Raw genomic sequence first — 17789 nt, 5'->3', positions numbered from 1 at the left:
TAAGTCTTTATTATTTTATTTTAACAAAAAGGACACACATTGAACACATTAATACACTTTTCAAGCTCTTTATGGTCTTTTTTTTAATCTCTTAAACTGAAAAGATATATGTGTGCAGTCTTGCCAAGAGTTAAGTCTGTCTTGATCTTTGACTTGATGTTGATTGTACATTTACTTCAGGAACGTATTGCTTTATGCATAAAAAAAACGCTTTTTATTGATACATGTGTGGGGAAACTCCCTCCGTCTCTGCAGGGGGCGCTGCTGCTCCTAGCCGGGCAGCTAACGGAAGTGTACACGATTAGCCGCTAAATGCTAACATGTTTTTAAATATCACTACAAGTTTTTAAACGAGATTCAACTTTTCACTAACTTTGCCAACTTTTACACATTCAACACATTTGAACAAACCCGTCCCGCTCGTGTTTTCGCCACAGCAGAAGTTTAAACTCATAATGAACTTTTTGGTGACACCTCTGTAGCTAATGTTGCTAACGGTACCGCAGCGGTTTGTGCTCAGAGCGCTCCCGCTCCGAGTCCCGGTTCTGGCCCGGGTTGGTTCCGATGTAAAAGCGACTGAACCGGGTTGAAAAGGGACCAGGACCCCGGGGTAAAAAAAAAAAACACGAAGGGGGCGCGGAGCCTGAAGGAGCGGATGAAAAGGCGGCTGTGCGGTGGGGTTCGCTGCTCCAGCTGTTTGGGAGGAGGGTCGTGGAGCGGACGGCAGCTCGGGCTGGACAGGCTGAAAAGCCCAGAGAACGGCGGCGCAGGCGGCTCCGCACCCGGGGACCACCACCGACAGGAGCCGCAGGAGCTGGATTAAACCGAGGCGAAAGCGGGGCTACACCCAGGGGTAACACGGGGGGGGGGACGGGACGATTCGGGTACACCAGGGTCACAATTCAGGATTGCAAATGAGGGGATAAAGTTTGGATTGGTTTTGATTAATTCCAGATTCGGCATTGGAATTCGACGGTCTCATCTGTAAACCGAAAACGATATTATTATTATTTATTTATTGTTAAGTAGTGGATCCGTATTAATCAAAAACAATGTCATGATCAATGCGCCTATTGACACGGGACATCTGCTCGCCTTACATTTGAAGCGAGTAAACTTAATACAAAAAAAACCCCTGCACGTTAATAAATGCGGTGAAGCTGCGTTATTCCATGGTTGTATCTGGCTCAGAATGATCGTTTTGTCATTTGACTGAAGGCTGCGACTGTGCGCCTGAGGTCGGACTGGAATTCCTCATCTAAAAATATATGGAGCAGAATTGACGCGACCCGAGCGAAACGCGCGGACTCGTGCCGGCCCCGCGCGACACCTTCGCGGGGGAAACGATCGGGTTTTTGGACGTAGTTTCATTGTTCGATGTTTGTGCACATGGATGCCCAAGATGGCTGCCACGTCTTTGTTAGTTTGCCTCGGGGCAGCTGCAGAGGAAGTAGGTCACTCCCCCACCTCCCCCCCCCCCCCGCCCCAGTGACTGCGGAGGGGCTGAATAATGGATGAGGTTTGGAGGGGCTGATGCCTGTGGAAAAGTACTCTACAGAATGTTTAGAATGATGTGAGATGTCCATGTCCAGTGTTTGCTAATGTCCGGGCGAGGCACTGTTTGCAGTAAATCTCCAACAGCAAAGTCCCATAAGATTCTCCCTGTACCGGGACTAGTGGGGCTTTTTCTTGTAAATATTAGTCAACAGGACCTCTATGTGTCCCTGAGGTGAACCTGTAGAATGAGCTCCACACTTTGCCAGATCCAATGGCTAAAACCAATTTGCGCTTAGTCTGAAAGGACTCTCAGTAATGTTAATGCTCACTGGCCCTTTTTGCGGTTACGCTTCTGCCGTTTCTCTTGGAGTCGTGGACGTGGCCCCGCAGGGACAGTCCTCACCAATATGTCACACATTTGCCTTTCCGAGCACCTACATTCGCGGGCTGTGACTCGGGTGGCAGCGGCTGTGCAGTGTTCATGGCATTTCCGACAGTGCTTAAAGGTGCACTATGCAACTCTTGAAGTGAAACAACAACTGATCCTGGAGTGTCATTAAGGCCACTATGAGGGAAAGCAAAGGTGCCGTGCTGCTCCTATAAAGCCGCTGAGGTTTTTTTTTTCCACTTTAAAAGTTGCACAGTGCGCCTTTAAGCACTGTCAGAAATGCTATGAACACTGCACAGCCGCTGCCACTGGATTTGCAAATGAGTAGTTTCAGGAACACTTTTGGATTGATGGGAACAGGCCAAACCAGTTGCTAGAACATCTCATTAAACACCATTGTACCATCTCAAATCTTTGTCGGATCCTTTACCCTGAAAAACTCAAAGAAGCTGCGATGATGTACAAATATTTGTGAATCCTGCTGCCCTCGTCTGTTGTAATGTGACACGTCGGTGTAGGTTTGGATGGGGACGTGTGGATATCTTCTCATTGTGTGAACTTTCACAAAAACTTCACACAGATGTGGGTACTTGAGGCTCAGAAAGAGCACGGCAATCCAACACTTTTTGTTTGGTGTTAATCGGTCAAATCTTCGCAGAGATTTTCATTTGTACCTGGGTTACAGTCTGTTTATGGAGCTCATTCATGTGTGCCACATTTACATGTTTAGTCGCCTTATTATTTTTTTTATTCCCCAGTCCCAATAATGATGCCAAACCTGCTCACTTGCTTGGAGCAATATATGACCATACGCATTGTCCAGTTTCAAGACCCAAACACTAATTAAGTAAATTGCAATATAACTTGGTTACTTTCAAGTAATCAGTAAAGTAACTAAGTTACTTTTTAAAGGAGTAATTAGGAATCTGTTATCATATTACCTTTCAAGTAATCTGTGGCAACACTCGTTTTGTGATTAGCATTATCAAAGGAATTTTGCTCGGCGATCCAAAGTGTGTTAGAGCAGAGTGAAAGTAACTCGGTGATTGAAAGCCAGGTTCAGAGCTTTAAAATGAGGCACAGCATATTCATATACATTTAGTTGGTGAAAGTAGTGTTTTCAAAATGCCAAACAGGTATCGGTTCAGTTTTGGATATTTGGAATCGATACAGGATCGGCTCTGATCCCTAGAACTGAACTAATTGTCAAAATTCATGCCCTTTTCCCTAAATAAGTGCTGGTGAAGCCAGTACAACACCTTTTGAGGTTATAGTGAGAAAATAATTTAACCTTGGTTAGTTGGTGCTGCATTTGTGCCAGTTTTGTTTCATGTGGACAACCATAAAACCTTATTCATACATTAGAAATCCCTCTGATGATCGGGTTTGTTTTGTAGAAATGGAGTTCGCTCTGAAGGAGGAGCCGGAGGAGAACGCCATCTATCGGCTAGAAGAGGCAGCAGGGCAGAGCTCCCCCTACAGCTGTAATGAGGAGGAGCAGGGGAGCAGTGATATCAAAGAGGAAGAGGACGAGAGCGCCCCCTATGACCCGAAGTGCACAGGTACAGGCTGCGCTCTTGGTGTGATAAATATACAAAGCTGACGCCAAACTGTACTTTTCTTAACTCATTGACTGCCAGCCATTTTCAAATCAGAGAGCTCCCCACTGCCAGAGACTGTTTTTCAGGATTTTGACTGTTTTTTCAAGACCCACAGAAAATTCAAGTCTAGGTCTATGTCAACACGAAACCCACCAAAACTAAGATTAGATTCTCTTCTTTCATTTAAAAAAATGTTTGTTTGTACCTCTTTCCATTCTTTAGTTATTGTTCGTAAGAAAATAGGTGAAAACACCCAAAATGCTGTTGTCTGACCAAAAAGCTGAGAAAACGAAAGAGCAATGCTGCCGCCTAGAACTACAAGTTCTTTTATTGAGTCACTAGGTGGCAGCACTACAACTAAGATTTTAACACCAGACATGCTCAAGGCTTTGCTGTAGCTGTTCCCATTGAAAAACTTAATTCACGTCTATAGACGTCATTGGCAGTCAACATTTGGATTTTAATTGACATCTATAGACGCCATTGGCAGTCAATGAGTTAATCATAAGTTCAAATACATATTTATTGCAGCTTGTCATGTTACATTTAGCTGAGTTCTAAATACTTCATTTGCAACATCTTTGATTCTCTGTTACCAGCAATTACACTTTTGGAACTAGTGCTGTGCAGTAATTTCTGTGATTAGATCTATGGTCAGTCTCAGTTCTGGACAAGTCTGTAGCCTCATGTGGTAGAAGCATTGTATGGAGCTTGGACTTAAAAGAATAAAATGGCAGCTATTTTGTGTTAAATGGCGGTGGAGAGGAAAGCATTAATTTGTGGTTATTTGCAGTTGAATTTGAAATGTCTGTCACAATGAATCAGAATGAAGCCCTATCTGGGAGATCAGGGTAAAGTTTCCTCTCAAGTACCATATTCAGCTGACCTCTGGTCTCTCCTCAGGGCAGTGGACGGCACGATGGACCCCACTGCAGACCGGCCTCTCGGACTCTGAGCCCACAGAGCCCTCCTTGGACCCCAGACCTGACCTGAGTCCTGGTGTGGACCAGGAACATATTAGACCTGGTTTGGACCTGAGCCTTCTTAGTCCTGATTTTGACCAGGACTGTGTTAGACCTGGCTTAGACCTCAGTCCTTTCAGCGCTGGCTTAGATCTAAGACCAGGACCTGCTTTAGACCTGAACCCTGTCAGACCTGGGGGTTTAGACCTGAAGCTGCCCCCCGCGCTGTTCTCCTGCCCGCTGTGCCAGCAGGGCTGCCCGACCCGGCCTAAGCTGACAGAGCACCTCACGGGGCACGTGTCTGGGAACCCCATGCACTGCCTGATCTGTGGCACCCGGCTGCAGAACCAGGGCGACCTGCGGCGCCACATGATGACCCACTCCGGAGAGAAGCCGTTTTTCTGTGAGAAGTGCGGCAAACTCTTCAGCCGCCGCCACGCGCTGCAGAAGCACCAGCTTAAGTGTCTCAACAGGAACCGTCCGAGCGGAGAAACGGCAGCAGACGAGGGCAGCTTCACCTGCTCCGTGTGTGCCATGGACCTCCCCACAGTGAGTGCTCATGTAGCAGTGCGGGCCTTCAGCACGCTCCAGATCAGTCTGTGTCATATGTTCAAATCAGCCCACAGCCGTCAAGCAAAGGTCAAATGTATTATGAAATATCTTGGTGTTTGAATTGTATTTATTTCATAAGTGTGAACAATCAACATGTACCACACTGCAACCTTTACAGCCAAGGCTAACACAGAAAATACATTTACAGCCAAGGCTAACACAGAAAATACATTTACAGCCACATTCATTTCAGTCTGACTTTACACAAAGGAAGTGCATTTGAGTGCAATCTTAAAATGGTTTCACACTTGGTCTCTTTTTAAAACACGCTTTAGTTCATTCTTACAAGCCCTCAGATCTAAGTTCTGTTTCAGCTCAGGAGATGAGGAGTTCCAGACCTGACAGTAAAGGCCGACTGTCCAAAGGTCTTTTTTCCAAAAGGCACCTCCACATTTCCATTAGCAGCTCCTCGTGTGATGGCGCCCACGGGTCAAAGTGGGACTGTGAACCGTCTGAGCACATCAAGGCCTCGGTTGTGCAAACATTTCTCCATTCATTTGAAATTACAAATAATTTTAAATCACTTTATGAAATGTTCAAAGTGAAGGAAGTTTGACCTCTGAAATCCTCTACAGTGGTGCGTTCTGACAGATGTTTTATCTCGTATTTTGAATGCTCTGTTGTAAAGGCCTGATTGTTGAGGCTGTTGCCTGTGACCAGGAGGTTAAACAGTAACTGAGATGAGAGAAAATCTTTGCTGCACAAATACATTTGCCGGATGAAATGGTAAACAGTCCTGTAGGATTCTAAAGCTGTAAACGTTTGCCCTGGCTGTTCTTGTGATCTTTGACATGACTTTCAAACGATAAATGGGATTCCAAGATTAGGCCCAGATATTGAACTTCTTTGACCCGGGTATGTTTTGACCAATTGACCAATTGTCAGATGCAGTTCTTCCAGGAGATGTGACCTGGAAGCAAAACAAACTGACACTGTCTTACTCACATTTAGGGTTAGTCCTGAGTTTTGAAACCATACTCAGAATCAGAATAGTTTTTATTGCCATTGTTTCAGGTTCACAATTTTTTCTTGGTGAGATGTGCAACATTAAACATAGAAACATAACAGAGAGGGTTAGGGTTTAGATAAAAATAAGCTATACACTTTAAACTATAAGGCATGCATAAGAATATTCAAATAAATAAGATTAAAAAATAAGAAGTAAAATATGGTAGACGACAACAATTGACATAGAACAACAGGACTGGATTTACATATGGTGTATAAAGTGATGAAGTGATATAAAGTGATAGAGTGATAAATGCTGACACAGAGTTATGGTGTTGCTGCAGCTGTGCATTTGGAAACCAGCGCCCAAAGAGATGTTAAGTAAATCTGTCCTTAATACACAGTATAAAAAGGAGAGGCCCAAATATTGATCCATGTGGGACGCCTGTTTTCAATGTCGCAAAGGATGAATTTTCATTTTTAATTATTACACATTGTTGTCTATGTTCCAAATATACCTTGAACCACTGTAGTGTTGTTTTGTCCAAATTCAACCTGAATAATTTCTGCAAAAGTGCCTTATGATTCAATGGGCCTTTGTTAAATCTAAAAAGACCAACTATTTGGCCTTTGTCAGTTACTAGTTTAAGTTGTTCAATAAATAGCAATTGGCCGCTTCAGTCGAATATTGGGGCCAGAATCCGAATTGCAGTGGATGCAGTTTGTCATTGAACTGCAAGAAAGACATTAGCTGCAATCTTTTCCAGCACCTTGGGAAAAAATTGGCAAAATGACAATTAATTAATCAATTAATGACTTATACTCCAGTACAATTAATGAATGATACTTCCAGTACAATATAAGTTACGGTAAAGCTGTCATATTTACACTGTACAATGTCCTTTTTAACCTTACCCATGTTGATGTCTCGTCCGCAGCGCTCTCTCCTGTCCATCCACATGGTGGTGCACGTGAGTGGAGATCCCCCGCACTGCCAGGTGTGTGCTCAACCGGTGAAATCCAACTCCAACAACGTGCTGCGTCACATGATGCTCCACACCGGAGAGAAACCCTTCACCTGTAAGACCTGCGGCAAGAGCTTTAGCCGCAAGTTCACGCTACGACAACACCTTCAGGTAACCACCAGTGACCAGGAGGAACATCTAAACTAACACCCAGACGTTCCACATGTACTGGATCAGAACATGTTTGTAGCACTCGGTGATCTTTTGTGGGTCGTGTTCACGTTCATGTGCCGCAGGTGTGTGAGGAGACCCAGCAGATGTTGAAGATCGCCCGTGCGGAAGCGGCGACGTTCCGGTGCTCTCTCTGCACCCAGGCCTTCGACTCCCCCACACACCTCACCGATCACATGACCAACCACGTGATAATCAGCGAGACCGCGGGCACCTGCCTCATCTGCCACAAGGCCATCCAGCGCTCCAAGAACGATGTGAGGAGGCACATGATGATCCACTCCGGAGAGAAGCCCTTCAGCTGCCACGGCTGCGGCAAGAGCTTCAACAGGAACTCCACCCTGCAGGTCTGAGTCTCAGCTGCTTTAGGCGAGTTAGAGAAGGCACGACTAGGTGATCGGAGCACATTCTCATGATCAAGATGATCACTTTTGAAGAGAAAAGCCAAAAAAAGCCCACGGCCCCAGCTACTCAAAAGACTAAATGAAAACATCAGTGTTTTTGATGTACTGTTATTTATCTGCCAAACAAAAAGTCAGCCTGGTGTCCAGACGCTTGCAGAATGTGTGCACAACAGGTGGTATAAGTTTGCTAAACTCCGGGAATAATTTATTTTGGCGATAAAGCTGTGTTTATTTCAAAGACCTGTCGCTGTCGCTTTTCAGAATGCATTGTGGGATATTTTGAGAGCATTACTTTATCTCTGGACATTCGGACACCCCTACAAAATGCTGTGTCCACTATATAGTCACTATATAGGGAATAGTGTGGACATTCGGATAAAGCCCTGGTTTAGCCTTTCTTTAGTCCTGGTGTAGAGCTATATTAGCCCTAGTTAAGTCCTGGTTTAGTCCTGGTTTTACTCTGGTTATGGCCTGGATTAGTCTTGGTTTAGACCTGTTTTTTCTGCTCCTCAGGTGCATGTGCAGATCTGCAGCAGTGCGGTGCCTCTGGTCAAAGCGTCTCCGGAGAAGCCTCCTGAGGAGGAGGATGATGAAGAGGGCACTTTTGGCTGCTCTCTTTGTGAAAAGGCTTTCTTCAGGAAGGGCCTGCTGACAGACCACCTGACCACACACCTGTCCGACCCGCCCGGCACCTGTCTGATCTGCTGCAAGAACATTGGCACCAAGCGCAACGACGTGAGGCGCCACATGATGATCCATTCTGGAGAGAAGCCCTTCAGCTGCCACAACTGTGGCATGAAGTTCAACCGCAAGTTCACCCTGCGCCACCACGCCAAGCTCTGCACCCAGGTACCACTCACACCACCAAGCTCTGCACCCAGGTACCACTCACACCACCAAGCTCTGCACCCAGGTACCACTCACACCACCACGCCAAGCTCTGCACCCAGGTACCACTCACACCACCAAGCTCTGCACCCAGGTACCACTCACACCACCACGCCAAGCTCTGCACCCAGGTACCACTCACACCACCACGCCAAGCTCTGCACCCAGGTACCACTCACACCACCACCACCACGCCAAGCTCTGCACCCAGGTACCACTCACACCACCACTATGCCAAGCTCTGCACCCAGGTACCACTCACACCACCACGCCAAGCTCTGCCCTCAGGTACCACTCACACCACCACACCAAGCTCTGTACCCAGGTACCACTCACACCACCACCACCACGCCAAGCTCTGCACCCAGGTACCACTCACACCACCACCACCACGCCAAGCTCTGCACCCAGGTACCACTCACACCACCACTATGCCAAGCTCTGCACCCAGGTACCACTCACACCACCACGCCAAGCTCTGCCCTCAGGTACCACTCACAACACCACACCAAGCTCTGTACCCAGGTACCACTCACAACACCACCACACCAAGCTCTGCCCTCAGGTACCACTCACAACACCACACCAAGCTCTGCCCTCAGGTACCACTCACACCACCACGCCAAGCTCTGCACCCAGGTACCACCATCCGTTCTGCTCCTTAGCTCAGGTTAAACTACACCCTTGTTTTTTGTAGTGGCGTCATGGTGTAAAATGTGTCACTGTGGCAGGGTGACCCACAGGAGGCGCTGCACAGCGACGAGGCTCCTGCAGAAGCCGCTGTAGAAGCTCCTGAAGAAGTCAGCGTGGTGACGGTGAAGCAGGAGGAGAGAGAAGAGGGGGAGGAGCCGGAGGCTGAAACGGCGACACGCTGCAAATTCTGCAACGAAACCTTCTACGAGCCGTCCCTCCTGACCGAACACATGGCGACGCACACTGATGACGTCACCGGGGCCTGCCTGATCTGCGGCAAGGGCCTGGGCCGCACCAGCGCCGAGATACGGCAGCACATGATGGTTCACTCTGGAGAGAAGCCGTTCAGCTGCAAGGTCTGTGGGAGGAGGTTCATCCGCACGCTGGCTCTGAAGACGCACATGAAGACGCATGAGCAGAGCGCGGAGGAGGTACGGGGACCACACCCACTCACCTCATGTAAACATTGTTTCACTCTTAATCTCACCTTTAAAACAGTTAGGCTGTGGGAGCTTTAGAGAGCTATAATTCAATGAAGAATTGATATTTTTCAAAACTTAAATTTTTATTTTGATGGTCTGACTGTCCTCTTTTCATACATACAAGTATTATAAGTTTTTAAAATGTTTAACCCATTGCCAACTCTGTCGAAAAGTTATCATAGCGCATGTTCCAAAAACACATGTAATTTTTTTATTTTAAATGCAAAATGGTGAATTTCTGGTCTGGCTGGGGGATTTGTTTACATAGTGGCGATTTTTTTTTTTTAAGTTTGAAAAGACTTTTTAGAACATGCACTATAGTAGCTTTGGGGAAGAAAGTTGGCAATTAAAGGGTAGTAAGTAAAAGTAAAAAAGTAATAGTATTTTTATATGTATGAAAAGAGGAGAGTCAGACCTTCAAAATAATAAAAAATATTGTTCCTTTATTGATTTATAGCTCTCTAAAAGCACATTTTTGTGCCAAAGCTCCCTCAAAGTACCGTTAGTTTTTTTTCCATGAGTGTTTACATGGGGGTAAAAAAACAAATGTCATAAAATTATATTAGGTCACCAAAAATACACCCCCTGGAAAAATGTTACTCAATTGGCATGAAAAAATGTAAGCAAAAAATAAAAGTCCAAAAGCACAAAAAAGTGAATTTTACCCAATAAATAAAATTTAAATACAAGCATTTATTTTATGACCGATATTTTCATCATTGAAAAATACCTCATAAATGTACATACAAACATTTGAGGCTCACCCCTCCTAAGATATGACTGTAAACTTTACTGGGAGTGGGTACGTCTCCAGCTCGTCTCCATGGAGATGTGACGAAAGGCAAATGGCCAAATCCATTCTTTTATTACACACTGCAATAACAGCATTTTCGGTGTCATTAGGAGCATGTTTTGTTTTGCCGCAACAGTTTAGTTTAGTTTATGTTTAGTTTATTTATTTATTTGAACAGGGACAGTGTACAATATACATTAACCTCAAAGGGAGAGATGCATTGTACCAGGTTATAGCACTTGTGCTAATTTCCACCTACAGTCCCTGGGTAGTATAGTCCAAAATGTTAAGGGTTAAGCTGCACAACTAGCATTAAAGGGACTATACAGAGTTTTAAAATATTAAAACTAAGTATTTTCCTCCCCCTACATGTTCCAATAATGTCCTAATGGGTAGAATGACCTGTTCACCACAACTGACTCTAAAATCCTGCACTGTCGCCCAAAAAGGTGTTAATTCGGGTCTGAAGTGCCGTCATGCACTAGCTTAATATAGAGACTGCAGTTACGCATACGACCTGAGGTGGCAGTAGTGACCATAAAATGACCAACTTGCATCTAGTCTCTTTAAGCTTTATAACAGAAAAGAATCAGTTAGCTGAAGAAGGAACAGGGGGAGGACATTTTACTGAAAGGACAGGTCTCCTGTGGTTTTAAAACGTAACTTAATAATGTTTTCTTCCCCTCCCCAGGGTGCTCTGTCCAAACCGCTGCACGTCTGCTCCGTGTGCGGTCAGGGCTTTAAGACCATGACGGTGCTCAAGTACCACATGTTCATCCACTCAGGCGTCAGACCTTTCAGCTGCTCAGTCTGTGGCCGGCGCTTCAGGCAGCAGGGCGACGTCCGAAGACACATGATGCTTCATGACGGGGTCAAACCATTTGTGTGTCGTGTTTGTGACCGTGGCTTCGCCCGAAGGAACGCCCTGAGGCTACACCTGCGCACGCACATCGCAGGTACAACAAACGTGTTTTCAGTACGCACATCACAGTAAACCAGAACCACGCACATCACAGTAAACCAGACCCACGCACATCACAGTAAACCAGAACCACGCACATCACAGTAAACCAGACTCACGCACATCACAGTAAACCAGAACCACGCACATCACAGTAAACCAGACCCACGCACAACACAGTAAACCAGACCCACGCACATCACAGTAAACCAGAACCACGCACATCACAGTAAACCAGACCCACGCACATCACAGTAAACCAGACCCACGCACATCACAGTAAACCAGACTCACGCACATCACAGTAAACCAGAAACACGCACAACACAGTAAACCAGACTCACGCACATCACAGTAAACCAGAACCAAGCACATCACAGTAAACCAGACCCACGCACATCACAGTAAACCAGACCCACGCACATCACAGTAAACCAGACCCACGCACATCACAGCAAACCAGACTCACGCACATCACAGTAAACCAGACTCACGCACATCACAGTAAACCAGACCCACGCACATCACAGTAAACCAGACTCACGCACATCACAGTAAACCAGACTCACGCACATCACAGTAAACCAGACCCACGCACATCACAGTAAACCAGACTCACGCACATCACAGTAACCCAGACTCACGCACATCACAGTAAACCAGACTCACGCACATCACAGTAAACCAGAACCACGCACATCACAGTAAACCAGAACCAAGCACATCACAGTAAACCAGACCCACGCACATCACAGTAAACCAGACTCACGCACATCACAGTAAACCAGACCCACGCACATCACAGTAAACCAGACCCACGCACATCACAGTAAACCAGACCCACGCACATCACAGTAAACCAGACTCACGCACATCACAGTAAACCAGACTCACGCACAACACAGTAAACCAGACCCACGCACATTACAGTAAACCAGACTCACGCACATCACAGTAAACCAGACCCACGCACATCACAGTAAACCAGACCCACGCACATCACAGTAAACCAGACTCACGCACATCACAGTAAACCAGACCCACGCACATCACAGTAAACCAGAACCACGCACATCACAGTAAACCAGACCCACGCACATCACAGTAAACCAGACTCACGCACATCACAGTAAACAAGACTCACGCACATCACAGTAAACCAGACTCACGCACATCACAGTAAACCAGAACCAAGCACATCACAGTAAACCAGACCCACGCACATCACAGTAAACCAGACTCACGCACATCACAGTAAACCAGAACCACGCACATCACAGTAAACCAGACTCACGCACATCACAGTTAACCAGACCCACGCACATCACAGTTAACCAGACCCACGCACATCACAGTAAACCAGACTCACGCACATCACAGTAAACCAGACTCACGCACATCACAGTAAACCAGACTGACGCACATCACAGTAAACCAGACTCACGCACATCACAGTTAACCAGACCCACGCACATCACAGTAAACCAGACTCACGCACATCACAGTAAACCAGACTCACGCACATCACAGTAAACCAGACCCACGCACATCACAGTAAACCAGACCCACGCACATCACAGTAAACCAGACCCACGCACATCACAGTAAACCAGACCCACGCACATCACAGTAAACCAGACCCACGCACATCACAGTAAACCAGACCCACGCACATCACAGTAAACCAGACCCACGCACATCACAGTAAACCAGACCCACGCACATCACAGTAAACCAGACCCACGCACATCACAGTAAACCAGACCCGCACACATCACAGTAAACCAGACTCACGCACATCACAGTAAACCAGACCCACGCACATCACAGTAAACCAGACTCACGCACATCACAGTAAACCAGACCCACGCACATCACAGTAAACCAGAACCACGCACATCACAGTAAACCAGACCCACGCACATCACAGTAAACCAGACCCACGCACATCACAGTAAACCAGAACCACGCACATCACAGTAAACCAGACCCGCGCACATCACAGTAAACCAGACCCGCGCACATCACAGTAAACCAGACCCACGCACATCACAGTAAACCAGACCCACGCACATCACAGTAAACCAGACCCGCGCACATCACAGTAAACCAGACCCGCGCACATCACAGTAAACCAGACCCACGCACATCACAGTAAACCAGACTCACGCACATCACAGTTAACCAGACCCACGCACATCACAGTAAACCAGACTCACGCACATCACAGTAAACCAGACCCACGCACATCACAGTAAACCAGACCCACGCACATCACAGTTAACCAGACCCACGCACATCACAGTAAACCAGACCCACGCACATCACAGTAAACCAGACCCACGCACATCACAGTAAACCAGACCCACGCACATCACAGTAAACCAGACCCACGCACATCACAGTAAACCAGACCCACGCACATCACAGTAAACCAGACCCGCGCACATCACAGTAAACCAGACCCGCGCACATCACAGTAAACCAGACTCACGCACATCACAGTAAACCAGACCCACGCACATCACAGTAAACCAGACCCACGCACATCACAGTAAACCAGACCCACGCACATCACAGTAAACCAGACCCACGCACATCACAGTAAACCAGACCCGCGCACATCACAGTAAACCAGACCCACGCACATCACAGTAAACCAGACCCACGCACATCACAGTAAACCAGACCCACGCACATCACAGTAAACCAGACCCGCGCACATCACAGTAAACCAGACCCACGCACATCACAGTAAACCAGACTCACGCACATCACAGTTAACCAGACCCACGCACATCACAGTAAACCAGACTCACGCACATCACAGTAAACCAGACCCACGCACATCACAGTTAACCAGACCCACGCACATCACAGTAAACCAGACTCACGCACATCACAGTAAACCAGACCCACGCACATCACAGTAAACCAGACCCACGCACAACACAGTAAACCAGACCCACGCACAACACAGTAAACCAGACCCACGCACATCACAGTAAACCAGAACCACGCACATCACAGTAAACCAGACCCACGCACATCACAGTAAACCAGAACCACGCACATCACAGTAAACCAGACCCAAGCACATCACAGTAAACCAGACCCAAGCACATCACAGTAAACCAGACTCACGCACATCACAGTAAACCAGACCCACGCACATCACAGTAAACCAGAACCACGCACATTACAGTAAACCAGACCCACGCACATCACAGTAAACCAGACCCACGCACATCACAGTAAACCAGACCCACGCACATCACAGTAAACCAGACCCACGCACAACACAGTAAACCAGACCCACGCACATCACAGTAAACCAGACCCACGCACATCACAGTAAACCAGACCCACGCACATCACAGTAAACCAGACCCACGCACATCACAGTAAACCAGACCCACGCACATCACAGTAAACCAGACTCACGCACATCACAGTAAACCAGACTCACGCACATCACAGTAAACCAGACTCACGTACATCACAGTAAACCAGAACCACGCACATTACAGTAAACCAGAACCACGCACATCACAGTAAACCAGAACCACGCACAACACAGTAAACCAGACTCACGCACATCACAGTAAACCAGAACCACGCACATCACAGTAAACCAGAACCACGCACAACACAGTAAACCAGACCCACGCACATCACAGTAAACCAGACCCAAGCACATCACAGTAAACCAGACTCACGCACATCACAGTAAACCAGACCCACGCACATCACAGTAAACCAGACCCACGCACATCACAGTAAACCAGACCCACGCACATCACAGTAAACCAGACTCACGCACATCACAGTAAACCAGACCCACGCACATCACAGTAAACCAGACCCACGCACATCACAGTTAAACCAGACTCACGCACATCACAGTAAACCAGAACCAAGCACATCACAGTAAACCAGACTCACGCACATCACAGTAAACCAGAACCACGCACATCACAGTAAACCAGACCCACGCACATCACAGTTAAACCAGACTCACGCACATCACAGTAAACCAGAACCAAGCACATCACAGTAAACCAGACTCACGCACATCACAGTAAACCAGAACCAAGCACATCACAGTAAACCAGACTCACGCACATCACAGTAAACCAGACTCACGCACATCACAGTAAACCAGAACCAAGCACAACACAGTAAACCAGACTCACGCACATCACAGTAAACCAGAACCAAGCACAACACAGTAAACCAGACCCACGCACATCACAGTAAACCAGACTCACGCACATCACAGTAAACCAGACTCACGCACATCACAGTAAACCAGACCCACGCACATCACAGTAAACCAGACCCACGCACATCACAGTAAACCAGACCCACGCACATCACAGTAAACCAGACTCACGCACATCACAGTAAACCAGACTCACGCACATCACAGTAAACCAGACCCACGCACATCACAGTAAACCAGACTCACGCACATCACAGTAAACCAGACTCACGCACATCACAGTAAACCAGACCCACGCACATCACAGTAAACCAGACCCACGCACATCACAGTAAACCAGACTCACGCACATCACAGTAAACCAGACCCACGCACATCACAGTGTAGAATGTCTTTACTCAAATATTTGGAGTACTCCGACATACCAGCTGTTTGTAAAAAGTCTCTACTTTATTAGTATTGAAACATCCTCCCCCTCCCTCCTGCAGGTGGCGTGGTGGACGAGGCTCTGCTGGAGGAAGCTCCGGAGGGTGCAAAGCGCGACCTGTCTCCGGTCATCATCTGTGACAGCTGTGGTCAGGGCTTCATGCGCTCTCTGCACTTCCAACGCCACCTGAGCACCTGCAAGGAGCTGAACCAGCGCAGCCAGGACAGACCTTTCAGCTGCTCCTTCTGCGCAGAGCCTTTCACGGAGAGACAAGAGTTGATTGACCATGTCCTCACACACAAGGTGCCTCATGGAGCGAAGGATCTTCATTCTGATCTGTTTATAAATGCCCTTTTTCCAAAAATAAAACTCTTGTCCAGTTACTGTCCTAACGAGTCCTGCTTTGATCAGTTATGACTCGAGTGAAACCTCTAACCTTCTGGTTTTGTGCTTAGGACGGGGAGTATGTGAGCTGTGCCATCTGTAACAAGAGTCTGCGCCGCGGCGACCTGAAGGCTCACCTGGCGCTGCACGCTGGAGAGAAACGCCATGTCTGTCCCATCTGCGGAAAAGGCTTCAGCCGAAACACACACCTGAGAGGGCACCTGCGCACCCACTCCAAGCAGCTGCCTGCGCCAGTGCCCAATGTCCCTCTGCCCCCTGAGCCCCTGGCTGCCTCTGCACACCCAGAGGACCCTCCTGACCCCGCCCCTCCTCTGCCCACTCCCTCTGCACCCATCACCCCATCTGCACACTCTGCCCCCGGGCAGCAGGAGGCGCTGGCCTGTCACTTCTGTGGAAAAACCTACACCAAAAAGACCAGCTTGACGAGCCACATCGCGGAGAACCACAAGCAGCCTTCGTCCTTCAAGTGCCCGGTCTGTGGAAAGTTCCTGCGCCGGAAGAACGACCTGAAACGCCACCTGCGCATCCACAACGAGGACAAGCCCTACCAGTGCAGCCTGTGCAGCAAAGACTTCAGCCGCAGCGACCGGCTGCGGGCGCACGTCAAGGCGCACCACGCGGGGGACGGGCTGCTTACGGCCGGGGCGCAGGCGCCACGGGCAGAGGCGGCGCCCGCATTGGGGGCGGAGCTGTCGCCACAGAGCCACACCTGTCCTGACTGTCTGTTCCCCTGCAGCAGCTTCATCAGCCCCGAGAGCGGAGAGAAGCAGATCCACTGTCCCAGCTGCCAGAGGAGCTTTACTCTGTGAGTGACCTCTGAGTGACCTCTGAACCCACGCCTTCACCTCAGAGCGCTAGACCTGGTTGAGCTGCACGTTCACAAAAGACTTTTACAACCAGGTTTATCTGTGACCTCTCCTGCTGATGTTCCACACACGTCGAAAAAGCCTGTGGGTTCTGCATATGAACCAACGAGAGAGAGGAGCTTTAACAGCTCCTCAAGGCCAACTGGAGTAAATCAGCAAAGTCCTCGACCGTCATTGTGACAGAGAACGCTGATATAACATCCCTGGTCTGGGGCGGACCGTAACCAAACAGAGAAGTGAAGCACAAACACACGGAGGAGGCACAGAGTTTATGAGTCCGTTCCCTGATCGTGAGTGTTCGTAAAAGGCTAAACACTGACTCAGCTCAACACTTCGCATAAGCTTCACGTCCGGATAAAAACATTTGAGGTTCAGTATTTGAAACATTTCCCAGAGAAATAATCTGTATTTTTCAATACATCGTTTCTTCAATATGATTTG

At 47.7% G+C, this 17789-nt stretch overlaps 1 protein-coding gene across 2 annotated transcripts; it reads left to right on the top strand.

Annotated features, from left to right (window-relative positions):
• Positions 1-366: 366 nt before the first annotated feature.
• Positions 367-17453, top strand: LOC306973612 (uncharacterized protein). Of its 2 annotated transcripts, XM_079570577.1 has the most exons (10): positions 367-853; positions 3283-3447; positions 4390-4997; positions 6947-7144; positions 7270-7551; positions 8122-8457; positions 9228-9620; positions 11156-11420; positions 16139-16380; positions 16533-17453. In XM_079570577.1, exons 2-10 carry the CDS (start codon positions 3285-3287, stop codon positions 17289-17291), a joined length of 3246 nt encoding a protein of 1081 aa, XP_079426703.1. In that variant the 5' UTR covers positions 367-853; positions 3283-3284; the 3' UTR covers positions 17292-17453. The 2 variants fall into 2 exon arrangements, with proteins under 2 accessions (XP_079426703.1, XP_079426704.1); XM_079570578.1 differs by lacking the exon at positions 367-853 and having other exon boundaries at positions 3309-3447; positions 4395-4997.
• The last annotated feature ends 336 nt before the right edge of the window (positions 17454-17789 follow it).

Source organism: Gobius niger (assembly GCF_951799975.1).
Source record: "Gobius niger genome assembly, chromosome: 14".
Lineage (NCBI taxonomy): Eukaryota > Metazoa > Chordata > Actinopteri > Gobiiformes > Gobiidae > Gobius > Gobius niger.
The sequence above is the reverse complement of the archived record's forward strand: the minus strand, read 5'-3'. Positions and strand labels throughout refer to the sequence as shown.

Excerpts from the sequence above, each read along its gene's own strand:
- LOC306973612 (XM_079570577.1), top strand. The coding sequence starts at position 3,285 with ATGGAGTTCGCTCTGAAGGAGGAGCCGGAGGAGAACGCCATCTATCGG. Across the intron at positions 8,458-9,227 it reads ACGCCAAGCTCTGCACCCAG|GGTGACCCACAGGAGGCGCT; the intron begins GTACCACTCACA and ends TCACTGTGGCAG. Across the intron at positions 11,421-16,138 it reads CCTGCGCACGCACATCGCAG|GTGGCGTGGTGGACGAGGCT; the intron begins GTACAACAAACG and ends TCCCTCCTGCAG.